We start from the raw sequence: 27,205 nt of genomic DNA, 5'->3' as shown, positions 1-27,205 counted from the left end.
CGTGAGGACCGATCTTTGAGTAAATGCCTTCCCACACTTATCACATTTATAGGGTCTTTCTCCAGTGTGAATTCGCTGATGTTCTGTTAGACTTCTCCTTTGAATAAAGGCTTTTTCACATACCTCACATTTGTAGGGTTTTTCCCCAGTGTGAATTCTCTGATGCTGAATAAGGCCACTCTGACTGAAGGATTTCCCACATTCCTTACACTGATAGCATTTTTCTTTGTGGTGGATTTCCTGATGGGAAACAAGGGATGAGTTATAAACAAAGGCTTTTCCACACTCGTTGCACTCATAGGGCTTCGCGCCGGTATGAACTTCTTGATGCTGAGTAAGTATGGAACGCCAACTAAAACTTTTATTACACTGAGTACACTGATAAGGTTTGTCTCTTGTGTGGATCTTGATGTGGTGAAAGAGGCCTGCTTTGTGACTAAAGGCTTTGCCACAGTCATTACAGTGATAGTGTTTTTCTCCTGTGTGAAGTCTCTGATGTTGGTTAAGAGCTGACCACCGGCCAAAGGCTTTGCCACACTCATTACACTTATATGGTTTCTCTCCAGTGTGTATTATTTTGTGTCGAATAAGCACAGTTCTCCCACGGAAAGCTTTTCCACATTCTTCGCATTTGTAGGGTCTGTCTCCAGTATGGATCCTCTGATGTTCTGAGAGGTGTGAGTGCTGACTAAAAGCTTTTCCACAGTCATCACATCCATAAGATTTTTCTCCTGGACAGATTCTCTGATGTTCAGTATGGTCAGAGTTCTCAGTCAGGCTTACTCCATTTTCATCACAGGTAGGTCGTTTATCTTCTCTGGAGCATGCAGAGGGCTCTTCTGTTGTTTCTTCAGGTTCATGAGTTTCTCCACAGCTAGCAGACTGGGACATATCATTTTCAAATTTACTGGATGTATTCCCATGTGGTTTCATTTCTTCAGAAACTTCTTGCTTTAAATTTCCATACTCATTTCCAGTCTCAACATCTAAAACTAAGAAGGGATCATAAATGTTACCTTTTGTACCTTTAAAATGTATTCATACATTTTAATATTAAGCAGCTGTTAGGAAATAAAAAATGCAAGACTCTACCATCTTAGTGATAAAGAGAGGAAAATATATTTGTTTCAATATGGAAAACATATATGCATCAAAAAAATATCTGGAAGGACACACAAAAAATTAGTAACAGTTACAACCTATTTCAGAGTAGGAGGAAGAGACTAGGTGGCTGGGAAAATCAAGTGGAATAGAAACTTTTCATTAAATAACTTAAAAAATTTTTGTTTTTAAGCCATGTACATTTTTACCTACTTAAAAAATTAAATGAAAATGAAACGGATATAGAGAAAGTAGAAATAAGGTAGTGGATCTTTCACACATTCACAAACTTTTAATATTTTGTAACATTTGTTTTATTATTTTTTCTTTTTTTTTTTTTTTGAGACAGAGTCTTGCTCTATCGCTCAGGCTGGAGTGCAGTGGCACAATGTCAGCTCACTGCAACCTCCGCCTCCTGGGTTCAAGCGATTCGCCTGCCTCAGCCTCCTAAGTAGCTGGGATTATAGGCATGTGCCACCACACCCAGAGAATTTTTGTATTTTTAGTAGACACAGGGTTTCACCATGTTGGTCAGGCTGGTCTCGAACTCCTGACCTCATGATCTACCCATCTTGGCCTCCCAAAGTGTTGGGATTACAGGCATGAGCCACCACACCCAGCCTGTTATTCCTTTTCTTTGTAAGTATGCAATTTTTTTTTTTTCTTGAACCATCTGAAAGTTAGTTGCAGACATAATGGAGCAAAATCTTATTTAATGAAGCAGAAAGGATATAGTGCAAGTGGAAGATAGAGGTATTGTCTGACAGGATAAAAGCTAAAAATAGCAAGGAGGTCAGTATAAAGAGAGACAATGTATCAGAAGGACTAAATTAAGTGTTAAAGCCAGAATTTAGAAGAATATGAATATACAAGAAAGTAAGGGTTGAAGAGTGACAAACCAGGCTACCTGAGAGTCTATGTATGAGCCATCAGATTCTGAGAGGGCCTTTTTGACTTTAATGATCAGAAACAGTAGCAAATACAAAAAAGCCCCAGTGTCCTATGTTACCCATCTTCCCCTTCCTCCCAAGATGGGTCTTTCTTCTTTACCTTGCTCCTGTTGGGATTCAAGTTCTGGAGATTCATACTTTAGCTGGGCTTTCATGGACTGGAGGGGCATACTGGGTTCTCCTTCTTTTCCTAGAGGTACCATCTTCTGCAAGAACATTTCATGTTCCCCAGTGTGGGCTGAGACCTGAGGAAAATGAGATGTAGCTGACAGACTCACTCTGATAACAGAAAACAAAAAGTATACATTTGTGGCAGTGGCTGAAACCTGAAATGACCATTTTCCCAGATATAAGCCTGCCATAACCCTACCCATTCTTCAAGGCTAATATAAATGTCACCTGCTCTGGGGAATCTTCCCTTCTACACCCAGATGTAATTTCTCCTGTTGTTACCACTAAAATATGTTGGTTGTGCCACTTTTACTTCTTTGTCTTATGCTCAAAGAAGTGGAGAAAGGAAAGGGAGAAAGACAAAACAAAGGAGAGAAGAAAAAGGTGAAAGAGGCAGAAAGGAGGAAATAAGATAGAACTTAGGGTAAAATAAAACATTAAGAGAGAAAGAGGAAAAGGAAAGGGGATATGTAAAGATAGATAATGCAGAGAAATAATAAAAAAGAAAGGCACCCTTGGGATGCTATGATGGGAGGATTGCTTGAGGCCAGGAGTTTGAGACCAGCCTAGGCAATATAGCAAGACCCCATCTCTCCAAAAAAATTAAAAATTATCTGGGCATGGGGGCACACATCTGTAGTCCTAACTACTCAGGAGACTAAGCAGGAGGATTGCTTGAGCCCAGTTCAAGGTTATAGTGAAATATGATTACACTACTGCACTCTAGCCTAGGTGACAGAGACACCGTATCTCCAAAAACAAAACAAAAGGTATTAAGGGAACAAATGAAGAGAAAGGAAAGAAAGAGGGTGGGAGAAGAAAGAAAGGAAAAAGAAGGGAAGGAGAGAAATCTCTTCCATATTCATTCCTAAGCTGTTCCCAATAGTCTCTGCTCTTCTGAGTTGCCCATCCCACTTCTCTCTGGGAAGATTATCTTATTTTCTATTTATCCAAGATCACAATCATCTCAAAAATCATCTACTATTCATTTTATCTATCTCCACCCTCATACTCCTCTCCATTTCTTCTATCTTAGAGGATGATGTCTTCTCTATTTCAAGGCTCAGATCTCTAGTTTTGCCTTCAATCCCATCACTTTTGGCTTCCCTCTGACCCTTGCTCCCTCAGTTAACTAACTCATTTATTCAGCAATTTCAGTCACTGGGTGGCTGCCATTCTTCCATGGGCCTATTTCCTCTTGCATTTAAAAATAACAGGTTTCTTCAGCAAGGTATTGTAAAAAGCAGGGATATGGAATCACATGGATTACTTACACTCTCTCTTAGTCTAATAGCTCTGTGACCTTGGGCTAGTTACTTACTCTCTCTGAGATTATAAATAACATTTGTATAAAGCACCTTGCACAGGGCTTGGCATAAAACAGGCTCTTAAATTACTCCTCCATTCTCTTCAAAGATTAAATTTTATAAATAAGAAATCACCATATACTGCCTCTATTTCCCTGATACGGTTTCATTTTGTAGACTCAGTCTTCAGAATAAAAGCCAGAGTCAGCAAAATGCTACCTCAGATGTACAGAAAATGGTGTTTTGATATCTCACATTTTGAAAAAAGAAAGCAGGGAGAAAAGGCCAGTACTGTGAGCTGTGCCTTCTATTCCTGGATCTCTGGTCAGGCCTCAGAAATCAAGCTGTAAACTCCATTAGATGCCCCCTGCAGTGCTTTCAGAGAAAGAACTGGTTGGCAATACAAATTCAGTACGTTTAAAACCAAATTACTCTTGCCTGCATCTAAGAATCCCATTCTTTGTACCTCTCTAGCTACTCTGTTTCTACTGCTCATTACTCCCTTCATGATCTCATCCTATCTTGTGGCTTTAAATACTATGCATGTTCTGAAAAGCCCCAATTCTGTAGTTCTAGCACAGAGCCTTCCACTGAATTCCAGTTCATTATATCTAGTTGTTTGCTCAACTCTTCTGCTTGGGTTCTAATAGGAATCTCAAAATTAACATGTCCAAACCCTGTTTTTTGTTTGTTTGTTTTTTGTTTTGTTTTTGTTTTGAGGCGGAGTCTCACTCTGTCATCCAGGTTGGAATGCAGTGGCAAGATCTTGTTTCACTGCAACCTCCGCCTCCTGGGTTCAAGCGATTCTCCTGCCTCAGCCTCCTGAATAGCTGGGATTATAGGTGCACGCCACCACACCAAGCTAATTTTTCTATTTTTAGTAGAGACAGGCTTTCACCATGTTGGCCAGGCTGGTCTTGAACCCCTGACCTCAGGTGATCTGCCCATGTCGGCCTCCCAAAGTGCTACGATTGCAGGCATGAGCCACCGTGCCTGGCCCAAACCCTAATTTTTGATTCCTGTCCTTCCACCCCAAACCCACTTCTCTCCCATTCTTTACCATCTCTATGAAAGACAAATCCACTCTATCTGATATTCAGACCAAACACTTGGGCATAATCCTTAACTTACTTTCTCTCATATTCCACATTCTATATAAAAACAAACCCTGTCAAGCTCTACCTCCAGAATACATCCAGACTCCAATCACATTTTACCACTCCCACTGCTACTATTCTAGTCCAAGTCACCAATATCTCTCGCCTGGATTATTGCTTATTATTATTGTTTCTACAATGGTTTCTTTGCCTTGAACTTTTACTCCTATGCCTACCCCAGCCCCATTGTGGAACTTTCTCACAGAAGCCAGAGTGACTATTTTAAAATTCAAGTCAGATTATGTCTCTCTTCTGTTCAAAATTCTCCAATGACTTTCCATCTCAGAATACAATTCGAAATTCTTATAATTGCTACAAGTTCTGACATAATATAATCTTATAAGCATTTTATTTCATCTCCTCCTTGACAAACACATCTCTACCGTGATAAGTACATTCTCACTTTAAGACCCTCTGCCTGAATGCTTTTATCCCTGATAGCTGTATGGCTTGCTCTTTTCATTCAGATTTCTCCTGTAAATGTCACCTATCTGAAAAGCCTTCTCTGACAAGTCTACAGAAAACAGCACAATCCCCGCTTATTTCACTATTCCTTTTCTCTGCTTTTATTGTTGTTGTTGTTGTTTGAACAGAATTTACCACTACCTACATCTTGTATGTTTGTTGATTTTTCTTTTTTTTTTTGGAGATAGGGTCTCACTGTGTCTCCCAGGCTGGACTGCAGTGGTATAATCACGGTTCACTGCAGCCTCGATCTCCTGGGCTCAAGCAATCCTCCCACCTTAGCCTCCCAAGTAGCTAGGACTACATGTGCCTGCCCAGCTAATTTTTGTATTATAGAGATGGGGGTCTCATTATGTTGCCCAGGCTGGTTTGTTGATTTTTAATTTACTATCTGTCTCTCCTCAGTAGACGAGAATCTACATGAGAATAGCAAGCCCCTGTGTTTTGTTGGCTGTTGGATTCACAGTGCCTAAAACAGTACCTAGTCCAAACAGACATATGGTAAATATGTACTTAATTATTTCCTACAGTCTTTAACTTTGTTAGGAGTGTCTCTGTTATACTAGTCTTTCAAGCTTAAAATCCCTAGTGTTTAGCTTAGAATACATTGCTCTGTAAAGAGTTCTCAATTGGTTCTTCCTTCTTTATTTAATAGATCTAATCTGTCATCACTTCCAAACAATTCTTACCTAAGACATGCTTCATCCTTAGTAATCGCACTTTCATTATCCTGTTTCTTTTTTTTTTTTTTAAAACAGAGTCTCACTCTGTTGCCCAGGCTGGGGTACAGTGGCACAATCTTGGCTCACTGCAACCTCTGCCTCCTAGGTTCAAGTGATTCTCCTGCTTCAGCCTCCCACGGAGCTGGGATTACAGGCACGTGCCGCCATGCCCGGCTGATTTCTGTATTTTTAGTAGATACGGGGTTTCACCATGTTGCCCAGGCTGGCCTTGAACTCCTGACCTCAGGTGATCCACCTCCCTCGGCCTTCCAAAGTGCTAGGATTACAGGCATGAGTCACCGCGCCTGGCCTCATAATCTTATTTCAAACTTAGATCTTTTTGCCACATGTTCCTACCCTCTCTATTGTATTTTGTATTTTGTATCACAGTGCTAGATTATACTTCCATTTCATTATTTCCCTAAGTTTCAAACTCTTTATATCAGGGTTTCCTAGTGTTGGCTCTACTGACATGTTGGTTCAGATAATTCTCTGTTGTCTGGGGCTGTCCTGTGTGTTGTAAGAGGCTTAGCATTAGCCTTGTCCTCTCTACCCACTAGATACTAGCAGCACCTCCCTGAGTTATAACAACCAAAAATGTCCCAAGACATTGCCAAATGCCCTCTGGGGCACAAAATTGGCACTGGTTGACAACCACTGTCTCATTTTAGTATTAAAAACAAAACAAAAAAGTTCTATATAATTTGGTTCTCTCTTACATCTTACAATTAGTAAAGCTCATTTAGACTCAAGAAGAAAAGGTTAGGGGCGTCTGTCTACAGAATAAAATCTCAATTCCAGAGGTTGAGATTCAAGGTCCTGGACACTATCTCAACTCTTCTACTCAGAATTCACCTTTCCAACCTAACTGGGCTTTCTACTACTCAAAGAAGCACAGAACCCCACCCTGCTCTCCTCACTAACTTTCCATTGTACTCCCACATCTCATTCCCCTGAAATAGTTAATTTCTCCATTTTAAAACCCTGTAATGGAGTCAGAGCAATGGATATATCTGCAAAACCTTAATTCTTAATTATTTGTATTGTGCAACAGAGTGATGCCCCTCCAAGAGACTGCTTCCCATCCTGCTACTTTCATCTCTCTGATACCTTCTCTTGTCTTAGAAGTTTTCTAAGATGATCAGCATGTTTATCAAACAGAATTTTGTAGCTTAATAGAGAAATATAAAATCCTTCCACAGAAAAGTTATAAAGAAGTTGGGACCACATTAACCAACTTTCCCTGAAACTCATGCCCCTTTCTGATGCACCAAACTGTCAAAAACATGCTTTGTGAAAAAATGGCTGTTCTTCACTCTGGCCTAGAAATCTAGTTTATCTTTTCTCAAACAGAAGTCACATCTTTTTTCTCACCTGCTCTCCTGGCTCATCCAATTCTCTCTCTAAATCCTCCAGCACAGTCACCACCTCCTCCCCACTCTCCGGATGCTGCTCCTGCACCCAGGCCTGGAGCTCCTCAGGTAGGATGGTCAGGAACTGCTCCAGCACCAGCAGCTCCAGAATCTGTTCTTTGGTGTGGGTCTCTGGCCTCAGCCACTGATGGCAAAGTTCTCGGAGTCGGCTCAACGCCTCACGGGGACCAGATGTCTCCTGGTAGCAGAACTGTCTGAAGTACTGGCGGAAGACCTCTCTGCTATGGGTGTTGTTTTTATGCAGGTCCCAATCCTGTCTGCTGGTATACTTCTTCTCCTCTTTCTTTACTTCCAAACGTTCATCTTGGTCCATGTGGGCCTGGATAGCCCAAGTAGATGCCATTTTAGCTGTGCTAGAACTACCGGTGTTTCAAGTAAGATCTCCCCTGGAAAATTTATTCCTGGACAGCCCTGAGAAATAAGCCATCATTATTAACACAAACTCCACCATAAAGTAAAACTGCAAATTCTGAGAACTTAACTATGATCTTTGAAATCTGGCCTCCAGGTTAATGTACGATACTTACTCAGAAAAATACTCTGATAGAAAAGACTTAAGATTAGACCAATTTAAAGAGAAAGACTGAAGAAAGGTGCCAAGTTGTTTCAGGACTTTAAGAAGAAGAGTAAGACTTGTTAGTAAACTTATGCTCATTTGGTCCTAAATGAAAGACAAATGGAATAAAACTAACATTTAGATCAAGTAAACAATAATGATAAAAGGTTAGGACATCCTTGATGAGTTACTTTTTTGAATGTAGAGATGTCTGGTGGAAACCATGAAATCACAAAAGCAACAAAGTCATGTAAATTTATTTCCTCAGGGACTTAATCTTTCTGCTCCTTATTCTTCATTTATAAAGTGAGAAGGCTGAAGAGGTTACTCTTTAAGGCTTCCCTCTATCCTCGTGGTCTGTGATTATAATCTGAAGTAAGGAAGGCCCTAGGATACCGGCCAACGTCTGTGAACCACCACTGTCTAGAAATGTCGGTAAGTGCTGAACCCAAGGATACACCGCCGAGGCAAACGCGGAAGGTAGGTATGGGCCTTACAGCATAGAATTGCTGCAGACTGGGAGCCGATCCCTCATCCTAGTCTCCCAACGCACTTTGGGGAGGGAGAGCTTCCCGCGGATCCGCCTGGGCTTGGGAGGACCGGGGTCCATTCTGCACCGGCCAGAGCCGAGGGGCCCAGCAACTGGAATACAGCAATCTCTCGCCCACCTCCTCGCAGCATACAGAGCACAACATCCCTCACCTGCGGCCCCCGGGGCCAGAAGAGAACTCCCTCCTACGGAGAGAAGGCAGCAGGCCTCGGACCCTTTTGGGACCCGGAACCCATCGAAAGTGACCCAGAAAGGCCGGAAGCGGCCACGGGAGGGCTGAGAACTAACCCGTGTGGGGCGCACTTCCGCGGCCGCTCTAGGAAGCGGGCGAAAGGGGCTTTCAACTCGGTAGTGTTTCCGCGCGTCTACGTGAGAGGAAGGCTGATGGTTCTCAGACCCGCGGGTAAACGGAGCGGGTTTATCATTCTCCTCTTCTTTACCCAGCCATTGTCCACACTTTCCCCGGCCCGATGGGTGGTCAAGGCTTGTAGAACTGATCTTAAGACAGGGAAATCCCTTGCGTCTCCATTCACTTTGGGATTCTGTGTCTCTGAGGTTAGAGATGCCTCAAAGGGATGTTCTCGGGGGACCTTCTCCGGGGGACCTTCCCAAATCCGCGCTTAGCGGTAGCGAAGGGATTTCTTCCACACAGACTTCTCAAGGGCCAGCGGGCTGGTTTCTGCCGGCTATTTCGCCATCCACGATTCTCTTGATGTTCTCTTTTATGCGCCGATGTATGATTATATGTCAGAAAACCCGGTTCAATGGAAAAACTATAAAAAATGGATAATTTAGTAAATTAGCAAGATATAAAGTTAACACACTAAATCAACGGCCTTCATATATGTGAATAATCAATGATAAGGAGTTACGAGATATAATGGAAGAGAAGACCATATTTACAATAGCAACAAAAAAGTGAAACTAGGAATAAACTTAACAAGAAATGAACAAAACTTCTATGGGGAAAGCTTTAAAAAGCTCCTAAAAGGCCAGATGTACATTTAAACAAACAAAAAGCAATATGCGGTTCTTGGAAATACTCGAAGAGGTCAATCCTCCCTAAATACGTATGCAACTCTAGTATTCCAACAAAAATATCAACAAATATTGTTCTGGAATTAGATAAACTGATTATAAAGTTCAACTGGGAAAATAAGAATAGCCAGGAAACCCATGAAAAAGAACAATGGTGAGGGTCAGCCTTATCAGATACTGGAACACACCCATATGATTTTATTGTATTAACAGAGAGAAAGAATAGACCAGAAATAGATCCAGGTATGTGAGGATATTGAGTAAATGATGAAGGTGACACCACATATCAACAGGGAAATGAAGAACTTAGAAGTTGTGCTGGGATGACAACCATTTGTCAAAGGTAAAACTGGATTTGTATTTCCCACCACACATCACAATAGAGATAAATTCTAAATGGATCTGAGATCTAAATGTAAAAAGGTGAAGTTTTAAGAATAGCCAGGAAACCCATGAAAAAGAACAATGGTGAGGGTCAGCCTTATCAGATACTGGAACACACCCATATTATTTCTTCTATTATTCATAGAAGAAAACATGAATAATAACTCTAACACGTGGGAATGGGGAAGCATTATCTAACCATATGATTCAAAATCCAAAACCCATAAAAATAATAAATCTGACTACATAAAAATTAAATGTATTGCTTGTCAAAAAAAAAAAACATAAGGAAAGAAAAAGGCTTGCAACATATCACAGGCAAGGGCTAGTTTTCCGAATATCTAAAGAGCTCCTAAAAGTTGAGAATAACCAATAACCCAATAGAGAAAATGGCCAAAAGAAATAAAGAGTTGACAGAATAAGAAATGCTGGCAGCCCTCAAACATCTGTAAAGATGTTCAACTTCGCTCAAAATATGAACATACAAATTAAAAACTATGCTGACTGAGGTACCATTAGTCATCAGATTGGTAATGGTCCAAAAGTTTGACAGCATACTCTACTCAAGAGGAAGGAGAAACTCCTAACATTCTAGTGGGAATGCAAAATGGTACCACCCATAGGCAGGAAAGATAATACTACACAGCATAATTGTATATGTAAGTTTACCCTTTTTTCCTGCAATACCACTTCTAGAAATCCATCTCAAAGATACTTTGACACGCACAAGATTAAATGGGATCGGGGGAGGCCTGATTTTTAAAATGCCAAATATGAGGGGATGAAATTGAGAAATAGGAAGAAAAATGGATCAGGGCTTCATCATTTATTCTATAGGGGTTAAGAGAACCAAAAATAGAAGCCTGGTATCATCAGAGGATGGTGGTCCCTCCACCAAGACAGGGAACTAAATGACAAGTAGCATTTTGAGAAGAAATGTATGAGCACAGCTTGGCCATGTTAAGTTTGATATCCTAGGAAGCATTACACTGTAGATGTTGTTATTTGTTAACGGATTGGTTTAGGGATTTGTGGGTCTAGGAGTCATGAGAAGAGAGTTAGCTTGAGATCCATATTTTGGAGACTTCCATCTTTCAGTAATGGTTAAAACAATTAAGATATCTTATGAAGTGTGTAGTGCCAAAAGACAGCCTAGGACAGATTTCTGGAGTGCCCTTTGCCCCCTACTGCCAGCCCTGTAGATTCTTCTTTCAGGGCATCTGGGGAGAAGGGAGAGAGAGATCCCTCCTCACACCGTGTCAGGGCTCAAATCTCACCTGAAGCCGTAGAACATCTCAGAAAACAACAGACAGAGAAATTATTGGACAACCACTTGAATTTAACCTGTAAGTGAACCTCAAGCTCACTTTGGGGTCCTTTTCTAGGCATCTTGAAGGATTTTTGCAATGCAGTCGTTTTCCAAGTTTCACTTGGCATGACTTACTGAAAGAAGCTGATATGAAAGTCTCACTTAAAAAGTCAACTTGCACCAAGAATGATTGACTTGGCATAGTTCCCAGGGACCTAGGTGAAATAGTCAACTTTTTGTCACAGATGCGACGTAGCCGCAAGAAAAGAGCATCTAAGCACAAAGAGCGCTTAAGACAGAACTCTGAGTAAAACCAATCTCCATCTTTTGACACTAGAGAAACACAAGGATATAGAGACAAAGAGCAGACAAAATGTATCTCTAGAATATCTTTATTTTAAACAATTTTTGTCTAATGTTATTACACTTTTCGGCCATTTTACTAACCAAATAACTCTAACATTTAAAAAGGAGAAAGTTTCCTGTGATATATTGATAAGCCTTCTAACTGCACTTACAAGGGAAAAGAAAGCAGATGTTGAGAGCTAGGCCTCAAAGACTAAGAGAAAAGGTAAAACTGTAATATTGGAAGCTCACTTTGTTACTTTGTGAAAATGAAAGCATGTATAAACTTGATTAGCTCATAATTGTGCTAGGTTTATTTAGTGAGGTTGAAAGGGGATGGAGACAGTTGAGAAAAAAGTTATTTAGGAAAAGATTTCAGAAAAGGCTTATTTTTCCTTCAGACTTTAAATCTGAGGTGGATAAAGGTATTGTGGAAAGTTAAAGATGGCTACAAATTCTTTGACATTTCCCATCAAGATGTGGGGTCTGTGTCACTTTCCCTTGAATCTGAGTGGGCTTAATCATTAATTTGACCAGTAAAATACTGCAAAAGTTATGCCATGGTTTCTGGCCTGAGCCTTTGGAGAGCAGCAGCTTTCACTTTTTGTCTTTTAGAACAATTGCTCTTGAAGTCCTGAGCCACCATGGAAGAAGTCTACCAACCCTGCTTTCCAGTGACTGAGTTGCAAGAATCCTTCAAGATGCTGAGAAAATGACCCCAAAGTGAGCCTTATGTGACTCCAAGACCACATAAAGAAACTCTGAGACCACATGGAGAAGATTAGCCCAGCTAAGCCCACTTTTCTGGCTGTCCCTGCCAAGGCACTTGGCATGGCAGTAAAACTGTCTTGGATTTTCCAGACAAATTATAATGCCAGATGAATACCACCAAGTGACCTTAGTTGATACCACGTGAAACAGAAGAATTTCTCAGCTGAGTCCTCCCCAAATTCCTGGCCCAAAACATGATGGCATGGTTTTTCTCCACTCTTTTGGAGAAACATTTTATGCAGCAATAGATAACAAGATCAGATGTTTACTAGATTATAACAGTTTGATTAGACTATTTCCTAAGAACATTAACTTTCCTTAGTTTCAATGACATAGTCAACATGCATTTTTTAATTTGTAGTTGATATTTAAATTTCCAGTTAGGAAAAAGCTTGATGATGAGGATTTGCACTAAATTTTAGGCCAGGTATAGCAACAATTTTTATGGAAATTATTATGTACAGTATAAGGTAATTTTTTATGGGCTATAGTTACTAACCAATTTCTTTTTTTATCTTTTTTATTGTTTATTTATTATTATACTTTATGTTCTAGGGTACATGTGTACAACGTGCAGTTTTGCTACATATGTATACATGTGCCATGTTGGTTTGCTGCACCCACTAACTCATCATTTACATTAGATATTTCTGCTAATGCTATCCCTCCCTCATCCCCCCACTCCATGACAGGCCCTGGTACGTGATGTTCCCTGCCCTGTGTTCAAGTGTTCAAGTTGTTCAGTTCCCACCTATGAGTGAGAACATGCGGTGTTTGGTTTTCTGTCCTTGTGATAGTTTGCTGAGAATGATGGTTTCCAGCTTCATCCATGTCCCTACAAAGGACAGGAACTCATCCTTTTTTATGGCTGCATAGTATTCCATGGTGTATATGTGCCACATTTTCTTTATCCAGTCTATCATTGATGGACATTTGGGTTGGTTCCAAGTCTTTGCTGTTGTGAATAGTGCTGCAATAAACATACGTGTGCATGTGTCTTTATAATAGCATGATTTATAATCCTTTGGGTATATACCCAGTAATGGGATGGCTGGGTCAAATGATATTTCTAGTTCTAGATCCTTGAGGAATCGCCACACTGTCTTCCACAATGGTTGAACTAGTTTACAGTCCCACCAACAGTGTAAAAGCGTTCCTATTTCTCCACATCCTCTCCAGCACCTGTTGTTTCCTGACTTTTTAATGATCGCCATTCTAACTGGTGTGAGATGACATCTCATTGTGGTTTTGATTTGCATTTCTCTGATGACCAGTGATGACGAGCATTTTTTCATGTGTCTGTTGACTGCATAAATGTCTTCTTTTGAAAAATGTCTGTTCATATCCTTTGCCCACTTTTTGATGGGATCATTTGATTTTTTCTTGTAAATTTGTTTTAAGTTCTTTGTAGATTCTAGATATTAGCCCTTTGTTACATGCGTAGATTGCAAAAATGTTCTCCCATTCTGTAGGTTGCCTGTTCACTCTGATGGTAGTTTCTTTTGCTGTGCAGAAGCTCTTTAGTTTAATTAGATCCCGTTTGTCTATTTTGGCTTTTGTTGCCATTGCTTTTGGTATTGTAGTCATGAAGTCCTTGCCCATACCTGTATCCTTAATGGTATTGCCTAGGTTTTCCTCTAGGGTTTTTATGGTTTTAGGTCTAACATTTAAGTCTTTAATCCATCTTGAATTAATTTGTGTCTAAGGTGTAAGGAAGGGATCCAGTTTCAGCTTTCCACATATGGCTAGCCAGTTTTTCCAGTACCATTTACTAAATAGGGAATCCTTTCCCCATTTCTTGTTACTAACCAATTTCTTAATCACATTAGGCACTAAACCAAAGCAGGGTTAGACCTGAAACCTTTTTAAAAAATCAGACTGTGGGATCCTGTGGTAACTATACTAAAACAGTTGTTGTCAAATCACATTTTTGTATTTTAAATCCATATTTCTCACCTGGAAAAATGTTAGTGTTTAAACTCAATATATAAACATTTAACATATTACCAAATTTTAAATTCTCATATTTATTAAAAAATACTAATTTCTGGCCGAGTGTGGTGGCTCATGCATGTAATCCCAGCACTTTGGGAGGCCAACGTGGGAGGCTCACCTGAGGTCAGGAGTTCAAGACCAGCCTGGCCAACATGGTGAAACCCCATCTCTACTAAAAATACAAAAATTAGCTAGGCAAGGTGGTGGGCACCTGTAATCCCAGGTACGTGGGAGGCTGAGGCAGGAGAATTGCTTGAACCTGGGAGGCAGAGTTTGCAGTGAGCCAAGATCACACCACTGCACTCCAGCCTGGGTGACAGAGCAAGACTCCATTTCAAAACAAAACAAAACAAAAAACTAATTTCTTAATTCTAAATCATCATTAGTGATAGTAAAGGAAGTATTTCATTTACAGATTTGAAATCAGAAGCCAAAAACAAAACAAAGTTTTGTGATATGAATTCTGTGAGCCTTGGAAAGTATATAGTTGAGAACACAGGTACTTCAGAGAAAGCATACAGTTAAGAACATAGGTAAATATTCAATAAAGGAAGAACTTTTAGGGTTCACTTGGATACAGTAGAATGTTTTGTTTCCTATCTACAGCTCTAATGGGAGAGTCCATAACTAGCTGTTTTTTAAAAAAATCAAATTCTATCTAATTGATGAACCATTGATATCATTTGTTTTTTGCCGGTCATCTCTCTTCTACGTTTAAGAAATGTGCAACAGATTGAGAAAAAGTCTGAAAACTATTTCAGTAGGTCCATGCTGGTAAGCAGATAATGAGCCATGTAACTGGGCATAAATTGAATAAAACCTTGTTTTAAAAAGTAAGCAAGTAAAAAAGTAAAACATGAGTAAAAATTTAAGCTGCCCTTCATCCCAAGGAGACAAAAGTAGAAACTGAGAATAGTAACATAATCATATATTGAAGATTATGACTTAAGTTCCAACTGTACATAGTAAATATTCAATAGGCAATGTTAAGAGTAAATAAACAAAACAACAACAACAAGTAATAGAACTAAATTGCTTAGTAATATGGAGGTGACCATTAGGAGAACCAGAGAAAGAAAAGGGTACCTCTCAGGAGTGCCAGGGAGTGTGTCAAATGATAAAGTAGGTCTGTTGCTTTTCATCATAAAACCTGGTTTGCTATTTGATTTTTTTCAGTATTATAAACCTTTCAGTGCAAAGTGGTTGATAAAAATGATAAGCCTTTCTTACTTTGATTAAAGAGAAAGACAAGAGCATGTTGGCAGTTTTCATGTTTGAAAAAAAAAAAGAGCAGAAAAAGACAACAGCAAAGGAAAAATTAAAGGGCGGTGGCGCATGCCTGTAATCCCAGCACTTTGGGAGGCCAAGGTGATAGGATCACTTGAGGCCAGGAAGTTGAGGCTTGTAGTGAGTCATGATTGCACCACTGCACTGCAGCCTGGGTGACAGAATGAGACTCTGTCCCCAAAAAAGGAAAATTAACATTTTGAGTGTTTGTCAAAATGTGGATGCTACCGCCCAAGGTGAACAATACCCTGTTGCGGGAAATCAGGGACCCCAAACGGAGAGACCAGCTGAAGCCGCTGCAAAAGAACATAAAATTGTGACGATTTTATGGACATTTATTAGTTCCCCAAATTAATACTTGTATAATTTCTCATGCCTATCTTTACTGTAATCTCTGAACATAAATTACGAAGATTTCAGGGACACTTATCACTTCCCCAATCAATCCCTTGGGATTTCCTTGCCTGTCTTTACTTTAATCACTTAATCCAGTCATCTTCATAAACTGAGGAGGATGTATGTTGCCTCAGGACCCTGTGATGATTGCGTTAACTGCACAAATTGTTTGTAGAGCATGTGTGCTTGAACAATATGAAATCTGGGCACCTTGAAAAAACAGGATAACAGCAATGTTCAGGGAAAAATGGAGATAACCTTAAACTCTGACTGCCGGTGAGCTGGGTGGAACAGAGCCATTTTCTCTTCTTTCAAAAGCAAATAGGAGAACTGTCACTGAACTCTTTTTCTGAGCAAGGAACATCCCTGAGAAAGAGAATGCGCCCCTGAGGGTAGGCCTCTAAAATGGCCGCTTTGGGGGCGGCTGTCTTTTACGGTCGAAGACAAAGGGATGAAATAAGCTCCAGTCTCCTGTAGCCCTCCCAGGCTTATTAGGACGAGGAAATTCCTGCCTAATAAATTTTGGTCAGACCAGTTGTCTGCTCTCAAACCCTGTCTCCTGATAAGATGTTATCAGTGACAATGCGTGCCTGAAACTTCATTAGCAATTTTAATTTTGCCCCATCCTGTGGTCCTGTGATTTCGCCCTGCCATTTGCTTTGTGATATTTTATTACCTTGTGAAGCATGTGATCTCTGTGACCCACACCCTATTTGTATACTCCCTCCCCTTTTGAAAATCGCTGATAAAAACTTGCTGGTTTTATGGCTCAGGGAGCATCACAGAACCTGCCGACATGTGATGTCTCCCCCGGACACCCAGCTTTAAAATCTCTCTCTTTTGTACTCTTTCCCTTTATTTCTCAGACCAGCTGATGCTTAGGGAAATAGAAAAGAACCCATGTTGAATATCGGGGGTGGGGTCCCCAATGATACCCAATATGAACATATTAACAAAATACTAAAATGTGCCTGTCCTAGAAGCATCAACTAGGCAGTTCTGTTGTTTTACACAAATGGTTTCTTTGGGAGGGCTAGATGGTCCTCTGAGTTACAGGTCCTTAAGTTTTGAAATTCACAGATTACTAACATCTCATGGCCCATCTACAATATCTGCTCTGTGTGTGTGTGTGTGTGTGTAACATAAACTTTGTTCTTTTGGTAAAACTGATATTTTTTCATTACCTCTTAGAGGCCCTATAGGAAATTACTCCCATGTTGAAGACTGTTGAGTTCCATCTAGGATTGAATCAAAGCATTAAGAATATGAGTATGAATAAAGGAAAAGGGGAAGATGGCAATCTATATCTTCCACAAGCACTAAAAGAAACACTGTTAGGAGCTGCAACAGTAGGTAATTTTGATAGCACAAGGAGAGAGTCAGTGTGACAAAGAAGCAGAGCACTGATTTAAGAGAAAGGGTCTGAATCTAAGATATTTTGATATAGGTCTGAACCTCACTTCTGGCACTTAATAACCAAGTGACTGTTTTATAAAATTTAAAGATTATTTGACGAAGGGACACAACATACTGATGATGAAAAACAGAACTTTGTTAGTTACAGCTCCAAAAGAGAGAAGCTGCCATGCAGGGCTACACAGAGTTGGACCCAGGGACAGAGTAACGGCAAGCTGGAGCTGCAGAAGGCAGTGTATATATGGCAAGGAGGTGGAGTTAGCTAGGTTTCAGGGGCTCCCTGTGGATTGGTTAATTTCATAGCCTCTGGGTCATAGGGGCTGTCCCTAGTTGTCTAGTAGCTGTCCTGAGAGAATGAGGCCCTAATAAGGGAGGCAGTTGTGTTGTGTGCACAGTGGCTTCAGAGAGTGGAGGACCAATAAGTAAAGAGATTGGGATAGGGGTTAGCAAACTACCTGCAAAGGGGAATTGAAGATTTGTTAGCCATAACTTACAAACTGGGTCAAGAGAGCATTTGTGAAATATGTCACAGTGACCTTGAGCACAAGACCACTCAGTTGGCCTCACCTCTAAAACATTTCCATGTGTGAAGTATATTCTACTAGTGCTTAGTTATAGTACATTCACAATAAATGGAATTTACAATAACATAGATAACTTGTTTTGATGTCTGACACCAGTTTATTCAATTTCTTTGTCAATAATCCAGGAGATAAATAAGGTATTTACAGTAAAGGCAGATTTCCCACTTTAAAAGCAATCATAAAATCTTTCCTGATGTTTAATCAATATTGTTTACTGTACTGTTTTATGATAGTCTCAAATTAAAAAAACAGTTTACTAAACTACTACACAGTTTACACTGAAAAGGCTTTTCCTCCAGTTTGTAGTCAGAGATGGTAAAACAGGCCTGTGTTCTGAAGTCTTTGCCACACTCATTGCAATAACAGTGCTCCTCTCCAGCATGGAAAAACTGGTTCTAGTTAAGGGCTAACAACTGGCAGGATGCTTTCTGACATTCATTACATTTGTAGGGCCTCTCTCCAGTGTGTTTTTTAAAAAATGTCTGATATAGCTACCATTTTTAAAGTCTTTTTATATTCTTCATGTAAAATGAAGATTGTAGGATTGGTCTCTTGCATAAGTTTTGTAATGTTCAGTAAGCCCTGGGCTCAAGTGCTTCCCACAGTCAGTACCTTCGAGGTATTTCTCCCTTGAGGAGTGTATGTTCTGATATTTCACAAGACTTTTACTGAGTCACTAGTCTCAATCTCATTATGCTCACATAGCTTGTTTTTCAGAAACTCATTTCCAGGAAGGCCCCCCCATTGTGACTTTCACTTTCCTACTGGGTATCTTCTTTCTCCTCTGAGTGAGCATTCTTAGTACAGTTGCTGGGTTGCCCATGCCAGTCCTATTCGCAGGAGAAATCCTGCAAATAGGACCTCATAATGGATCCTTGTAGTGGATCTCTGCTGCTCAGTGTGGCCTGCTCTCTAACTGAAGGCTAACACTGAATACATTTTAAGAATGTTTTCCTCTAGTGGATCTCCTGAAGAGGGATAAGTTGTGTACAGAAGTTTTCCTGCTGTCATGGCACTTACAAGCTTTCTCTGCTGTATAAACTACCTGATGCTGAATCAAGGCAGACTGATGAATCAAGGTTTTACTACACTGATTCCAACCAAAGCATTTGTCTTCTGAATGTTTTTCAAGATCATCAAAAACTCTTGCATTCTGAGTAAAGCCTTTTCAACAAGTGTTTTTCACCTGTGTAAAGTCTCCAGTGTTGACTAAAAACTGATCTTTAACAGTTCTTCCACACTCATCACATTACAGGGTTTTTCCTTCCATCTGGATTCCCATTTGATGAATAAGGCCATCGTTTGATCTAAGGGTCTTCCCACACTTTTCACATACAGTGGTAGGCTCAGAGTTGCTTTCTTTGATGCTCAGCAAGGTCTGTATTTGGAGTAAAGTCTCCCCCATGTACCCCATGCTCCAAGACTTTCTGTGTTCAGAGGAGCCTCTGATGCTGATTATGTACTAAATTCTACATAATGTTTGTTTTGGAGTCATTGAGTTTGATTTGTTACTTAATTGTGGAATGTACCTAACTTCTTCAGATTTTGCAAAATTTTCCTTTGGGTCTGCCAGATAGTTCCCTGTGTGGTTCCCTTTCTTCATGTTTCTTGCTTTGGACACATATTTCTGTATTTGCTTCTAGAATCACCATCTGAAGCTACAAGTCAATGAACTATCCAAGGAAGAACATAAATTCAATGAGTACAATTCACATTTATGAGGCAACTATTTTAGGATGTGGATAACAGGGCTTCTGCATGTAGGAGAGGGAAGTGGTTAGCAAGAAGACTGATGAAGGTCACCGAAAAAGTGGTTAGCAAGAAGACTGATGAAGGTCCCATTGTGCAAATAGGAAGCCAATCAAGATGTGTAGAAGGGACCATATTTGAGAGCAAGGAGACATTGTCTGGAACTTTTGCAGTGGTGAAGTAATGCATATGGGTAAGTAAACAAATATGGACTAAGTATAAAAACTTTGGAAAAGTAACCAGTGGTAAGGAGCAGGAAAGGACTGTTAAAGATGATGATTCTGAGGTTGATTTATACTCACTAATAATGGACAACCATAAAAAGGGGATCACAGTAAATATGGGAGTATGTGACAGAGACACTCTAGAAATAAGCAAGTCAAGGTTTAGTGGAAATCTTGCTCCATTTGGGAAACTTATTATCCTAAGTCAACAACTGATGGTGCCCTGGAGTCTCCTTTTATCCAAGACTTCTTTAATAGATCCTTCTTTGCTACTTAGTATAAGAAAGGAAGTTAAATATGTCTAATAAAAGTGTACTGTGGTTTTGGCATTTATTTAAATGTATAAAAAACATAAAGAATACATAATTTGGCGAGGGGCAGTAGCTCATTCCTGTAATCCCAGCCCTTTGGGAGGCCATGGTGGGCAGATCGCTTGAACCCAGGAGTTCAAGACCAGCCTGGGCAACATAATGAGACCTCGTCTATACAAAAAATACAAAAAAATTAGCCAGGCGTGGTGGCGCCTACCTGTATTCCACAGTGTATATTTGCCACATTTTCTTTATTCCACCATTGATGGCCATCTAGGTTGATTCCATGTTTTCACTATTGTGTATAGTGCTGTGATGAACATATAGGTGCATATATCTTTTTGGTGGAATGCTTTATTTTCTTCTGGGTACATACCCAGGAGTGGGATTGCTGGGTTGAATGGTACTTCTTTGAGAAGTTGCCAAACTGCTTTCCACAGTGGCTGAACTGTGTATGCATTCCTTTTTCTCCTCAACCTCACCAACATCTCTTATTGTTTGACTTTTTAATAACACCATTCTGACTGTTGTAAGATGGTTCTCATTATGGTTTTTATTTGCATTTCTCTGATGATTAGTGATGTTGCACATTTTTTCATATGTTTATTGGATGCTTGTATGTCTTCTTTTGAGATGTGTCTGTTCATATGTTTTGCCCATTTTTTAATGGCATTATTTGTTTTTTGCTTGTTGAATTGTTTGTATTCCTTATAAATTCTGGATATCAGATCTTTGCTGGATGCAGATTGCAAGTATTTGTTTTCATTCAATAGGCTATTTACTCTGTTAATAATTTCTTTTACTGTGAAGAAGCTCTTTAGTTTAATCAGGTCCCACTTGTCAATTTTCGTTTTTGTTGAGATTGCTTTTAAGGACTTTGTCATAAATTCTTCCCCAAGGCTGATGTCCAGAATGCCATTTCCTAGGTTTTCATCTAGGATTTTTTTTTTTTTTTTTTTGAGATGGAGTCTTGGTCTGTTGCCCAGGCTGGAGTGCAGTGGCATGATCTTGGCTCACTGCAAGCTCTGCCTTCTGGGTTCATGCTCTTCTAGGATTCTTATAGTTTGTGTCTTTAATCCATCTTGAGGTAATTTTTATAGATGGTGAAAGGTAGGAATCCAGTTTCATTCTTCTACATATGGCTAGCCAGCTATCTCAGCACCATTTATTGAATAGGGAGCCCCTTTCCCTGTTGCTTATTTTTGTTCTTTGTCAAAGATCAGATGACTGTAGGTCTTCAGCCTTATTTCTGGGCTCTCTATTTTGATCCATTTGTCTCTGTGTCTGTTTTTGTATCCGCACCATGCCGTTTTGGTTACTGTAGTTGTATAGTATAGTTTGAAGTCAAGTAATGTGATGCCTCCAGGTTTGCTCTTTTTGCCTAGGATTTCTTTGACCATTTGGGCTATTTTTGGTTCCATATGAATTTTAGAATAGCTTTTTCTAATTGTGTGAAAAGGACATTGGTAATTTGACAGGAATAGTGTTGAATCTGTACATTGCTTTGGCCAGTATGGTCATTTTAGTGATATTGATTCTTCTAATCCATGAGCAGGAAATATTTTTCCATTTGTTTGTGTCATCTGTGATTTCTTTCAGCAGTGTTTTTTAGTTCTTTTTGTAGAGGTCTTTGAAGATTGGTTAGATATATTCCTAGGTATTTTATTTTTTTGTGTCTATTATAAATGGGATTGCATACAACTTGCTTTTAGATGGTTCAGCTGAAAAAGAAAAAGGAAGAAAGAAAGAAAGGAGGAAGGAAAGGAGGAATGAAAGCAAAGTATACATGTGGCTGGGTGTGGTGGCTCATGCCTATAATCTGAGTACTCTGGGAGGCCAAGGAGGGAGGATCGTTTGAGGCCAGGAGCTCAAAACCAGCCTGGGCAATATAGTCGGATCCTGTCTCTACAAAAAATTTAAAAGTTAGCTGGGCATGTTGACATATGTCTGTAGTTTTAGCTACTCGGGAGGCTGAGGTGGGAGGATCCCTTGAGACTTGAACTCAGGAGTCTGAAGCGGCAATGAGCTATGGTTGCACTGCTGTACTCCAGCCTGGGCAACAGAGTGAGACCCTGTCTCTTAAAAAAAGGAAGAAAGAAAAAAGTGTACACGTGTCTTAATTTGTTCAGTCTACTATAACAAAAACACCATAAACTCGCTGATGTATAAACAACAAACATTTATTTCTCACAGTTCTGGAGGTGGAGAAGTCGAAGATGAAGGCACCAGCAGATGTGGTGTCTGGCGAGGGTCAATGATGGTGCCTTCTTGCTATGTCCTCACACGTGGAAGGGTATAGCAGCTCTCTGTGGCCGTTTTTTTTATAAGGACACTAATCTCATTTAAGAGGGCATCTCCAAAGGGCCCCACCTCCTAATACCATCACAGTGATGGCTGATTAGGTTTCAATATATGAATTTTGGGGACACACAAACATTCAGACCATAGCAGCAGTATATGTTGTGATAAAGCAAATTTTTTTTTTCCAAAAAAGTAGTAATTTCACCAAAATAAGGAATTTTTAAGGAAAAGGAAGTGAAATAGTATATGAAAGGCAATGGAAACCCGGCTGGGTGTGGTGGCTCATGCGTGTATCCCAGCACTTTGGGAGGCCTCGGAGTTTGAGACCAGCCTAGCCAACATGGGTGAAACCGTGTCTCTACTAAAAATACAAAAATTTGCTGGGCATGGTGGTGCATGCCTGTAATCCCAGCTACTTGGGAGGTTGAGGCAGGAGGATCACTTGAACCCGGGAGATGGAGGTTGCAGTGAGCAGAGATTGCTTGACTGCACTCCAGCCTGGGTGACAGAGTAAGTCTCCATCTTAAAAAAAAAAAAAAAAAAAAAAGACAATAGAAACCCAACCCAATCAGGCTCAAAAATGAGGAGACTCACTAGCCATGGTTGATGAATATGGAGACAGGATTGCCAAGGAATATGCAGCAGACTGGGGTCTCAGTTATTTTGGCCTCATTTTGTCTTCAACTAAAAAATTGACCTTGAGCAAGTCACCCAAACTCTGAGTCTATTTTGTAACCTATGAAATAAGAAATTAGGCCATCAGATTTTAATCCCATTCCCCTTCCTTTTTATAGACCAGTAAAATTTTTTTTTTTTTTAATAGTAACTTGTTCTGTCACCCAGGCTGGAGTGCAGTGGTGCGATCACAGCTCACTGCAGCCTCACCTTCTGGGCTCAAGCGATCCCACCTAAACCTTCAGAGTAGCTGGGACTATAGACATGCGCCACCAAGACCAACTAATTTTTAAATTTTCTTTAGAGATGGGGTCTTACTGTGTTGCACAGGCTGGTCCAGAACTTCTAGACTCAAGTGATCCTTCTGTCTTGGCCTCCTAAAATGCCAGGGTCACAGGTGTGAGCTACTGCAATTGGCAAAAACCGTTTTCAGGAATTTTTTTAGGAATGTGAATAAATTCTCACCCCCCCCCCCAAAAAAAAAGCAGAGCCTTTCTCAGGTGAAGCAAAGGGGGCTGGATGCCAGAACCCTTCTTGACTGACTTGATCCTGCCCATAGCTGACTGCCAAGTAACATTTGAGGAGCCACCTAAGGTTCTGGAGAACAGTTTGAAAGCCAATGATTGTGTTGATTTTTAAAGGCCTTTTATAGCCCTTAAATATGCTTAAAGTGTCTGTACTTTAAAAAATAAACTTGCTTATCATTGTCTAGGAACATTAAAAAAATAAATTTGTGAGGTTTAAAAACAGTATACAGTCAATTATCAAGCTCATAATAGAGGCCTTTCCGGATTACCATAAAGTAGCCTTTAATCACACTCCAGTCACCATGACAACATCCTATTTTATTTTCTTTATAGCATTTATCAGTTCCTAAAATCAACAATACTTCTGTGTTTGTCAATTCTCTCTCCCTAGAATGTGTATTCCTTGAGGAAAGGGATTCCCTAATCTAAAAGGGATTAATAATGAGATGATGGCATCCAATATGTGCTCAATATATTTGTCACCTAAGGATTTCAGAAACATAAGTTTCCATGCAGATTTTTACACTTCACATGTTACAACATGGTCATCATATGGGTTGTTTCCATTTTCTCTTGAAAATTAACCACAACTTACTAATTTTAATATACTAATTTTGGATGCAGCCCTGGAAAAGGGAATATGTTGTAGGCTCTCTGGATTCTGTTATGTTCTTCCAAAGAGTATGGAATTTTGTATTTTTAAGCAGGTAGATAACTTTTTATTTTTATGTTTTTTTTTTTTTAATTTTTTTGACACAGAGTCTTGCTGTTGTCACCCCCACTGGAGTGCAGTGGCATAATCTCAGCTCACCACAACCTCTGCCTCCCAGGTTCAAGCTGTTCTCCTGTGTCAGCCTCCTGAGTAGCTGGGATTACAGGCGTCTGCCACCATGCCTGGCTAATTTTTGTAGTTTTAGTAGAAACGGGGTTTCACCATGTTGGCCAGGCTGGTCTCGAACTCCTGACCTCGTGATCCATGAGACCTACTCCTAGGCTAGGAGATATAACTACCAATGCACTGTCATGACAGACCAGATTAGTTAATATTATAATTGAAAGGACTTTCAAAGCAAATGTAATTATTAATATTGACTCTCATATACTATAACTTAGATTTCCTGAAAGGCAGGCATCACACCATGTTTATCTTTGCAATCCTGTAGCAGCTCACATTGTACTACACATAGGTGTTCAAATCATTTTCATTTAACTCAAATGAGTAGTCCCTAATTAGGTGTGGAAGTAACAGGAAAAGTGGTAGTTTGGAGAATTACTCTAGAAGGCAGAACGTTTTCATCAATCTACAAGAACGTTGAAATGCACAACTGATAAAACAACTTGTGAGATACAGAAATATAATACTCAAATGTAAAATTAGTCAATTTAATCATAAATCAATCACTTTATTCTAGTTAGTAACTGATTAAATAAAATGTAAGTTCAACTTCCTGTGCTACCTATCAGTGTTCACTCAGTAGGTAAAATTTACACACTCTCATGATTCTGGGAGGAAAAATCCACTTTAAATGGCAAGAGCAACCACATTATTTGGTACCCCTCCTTCATGGCTTTGAAACACCCAATTCACACTGTTTTCAAAATTTAGCAAGATACTGTTGCATTTTGCATAGTATTGTGCATACAATAGGCACTCAACTTTTTTTTACATGTCTTCAGTTGCTCACAGCCTCTGTTCTAGGAATTTATAGACGCTGCTGAATTGTTTGATCTGGACTGCAGAAAGAACACTGACCTGGAATCCACTGAACTTAAACCAGTTCTCACGCTGGCTTATTACTTCCTAACATTAAATAAATCTTTACCTTTCTTAGACTCTTCATCTGTAGAAAACAAACAATAACTAGTTCAGAGAGTTGTAATGATTAATGGAGAACATCTGAAAATATTTTATAAGCTTTAAAAAAACGATAAAGATGTAAATTCCAAATTGTTCACAATAAGTTTTAGTGCTAGGCATGTTTGTAATTGGGAACTAACTTGATAAAACTTTTTCCCCCTGTGCCTCAAAAAAAAGTTTCATGAAATAGAACAATTTATTTGTTCTTTAACCAACCCAAGAGGTTTTGTTCAATAGTTCACATACTTTTAGCAATTAAGAACAGTATACTTGTGAGGTTTTTCATGGGGAAATCCGGAAAATAGGGCAGAGCAGTGTTTTCCAAGGTTTAAGGTATATAACAATCAACTGGGGACCTTGTTAAAATGCAGATTCTGATTCAGTTGGTCTGGGATGATGCCAGGGCTGCTGATCTTCTGACCACTTTGAGTAAAAAGGGTCTAAACCTATTGAAGAAAGATAGTAAACAATCATCTTGTTCATGCTTATGATTAAAGATAGCATCCAAGTAAGTTGTTTTCCTACACAGATAACTAGTAGGTAGGCTAGGTAATTTTTAAAGACTCTACGTTCAGTTGTGAATTCATGACACTTGGAACAATTGCTGAAAATGTAACAATTTTTCTGAGAGTTGGAGGCTAAAAGCTTAAGAAGGAAGCACTTCTGAGGGCTTGTAAGAGATGATTTTCTTCCCGTGCAACTCCTGAAAGGGAAAACAATTGCTTTAAGAGAAAGTTTACATAGGAGCCAGATCATCTTAATCTGGGGGCTTCTGATATTGAAGTCCATGGACATCTAGTGGAAAGAACAATGGACTGGTAAACAGAGCTCTAGTATTTATTAATTTGCTTCCTAGCATTGGGTATGTATGTACATTATTTTGTTTTTAACTGTCTCAACTTCCTATCAGCAAAATGGGAACATTGGTCCTGACAACTTCATAGGGTGACTATATGAAATCAAAAGGTAATATATGTAAAAATGTTTCTTCAAGGCTGTTAGAAGTGTGAGGTAGTATAATGGTAAAGAATGCAGGCTCTGGAGTCAGACCAGCTTCACTTCTTTATAGCTGTGTATTATTTACTTTCTTCTGGTTTCATTTCAAAACTAGACTGAGGAATAAACAAATGCTTCTGGAGGAATTTATACTGATGATCATTCAAGAAAATTTCTTACTAAGTGATTTTGAGTATCAAAGATAAAAGACAAATTATTTCTCCAGAGCTTCCCATTTATTATTTTGCATTCACATAAGAATACAGATTATATTCATGATAAAGAATATTAAGGCCAGGTGTAGTGGCTCATGCCTGTAATCCCAGCACTTTGGGAAGCCAAAATGGGTAGATCGTTTGAGGCAGGAGTTTGAGATCAGCCTAGGCAACACAGTAAGACCCCTGTGTCTACAAAAAAAATTAAAAAATTAGCCCAGCCTAGTAGCACACACCTATAGTCCCAGCTACTTGGGAGGCTGAGGTAGGAGGATCACTTGAGCCAAGGCTGCAGTGAGCCATGATCATGCCATTGCACTCCAGCCTGGGTGACAGAGCAAGACCGTATCTCAAAATAAAATAAAATAAGAATACTAATGATGAGTGTATTAGTTTTTTTATTGCTAATATA

The 27,205-nt window shown here is 39.6% G+C and overlaps 1 protein-coding gene across 6 annotated transcripts in view; it reads right to left on the bottom strand.

Moving 5' to 3' along the window:
* Positions 1 to 8,677, bottom strand: part of ZSCAN12 (zinc finger and SCAN domain containing 12) — a 20,441-nt gene extending 11,764 nt beyond the window's left edge. For 5 of the 6 annotated variants that reach the window (XR_003306574.1, XR_003306575.1, XR_003306577.1 and 2 more), the window contains exons 1-4: positions 8,565 to 8,677; positions 7,248 to 7,717; positions 2,152 to 2,296; positions 1 to 992 (exon numbers count right to left, since the gene is read on the bottom strand). The exon at positions 1 to 992 is cut by the window's left edge. Coding sequence is in view for 1 of the 6 variants with exons in the window: in XM_023191561.2 (XP_023047329.2) it covers positions 1 to 992; positions 2,152 to 2,296; positions 7,248 to 7,649 (1,539 nt within the window). In the remaining 5 variants the exon portion in view is untranslated. Of the gene's footprint in view, positions 993 to 2,151; positions 2,331 to 7,247; positions 7,718 to 8,564 lie in introns of all 6 variants that reach the window. The other variant, XR_003306578.2, reaches the window with a different exon arrangement.
* Positions 8,678 to 27,205: the final 18,528 nt, after the last annotated feature.

Source organism: Piliocolobus tephrosceles, chromosome 5 (genome assembly GCF_002776525.5).
Source record: "Piliocolobus tephrosceles isolate RC106 chromosome 5, ASM277652v3, whole genome shotgun sequence".
NCBI lineage: Eukaryota > Metazoa > Chordata > Mammalia > Primates > Cercopithecidae > Piliocolobus > Piliocolobus tephrosceles.
Note: the sequence above shows the minus strand (reverse complement) of the source record. Positions and strands in the feature narration are given on the sequence as shown.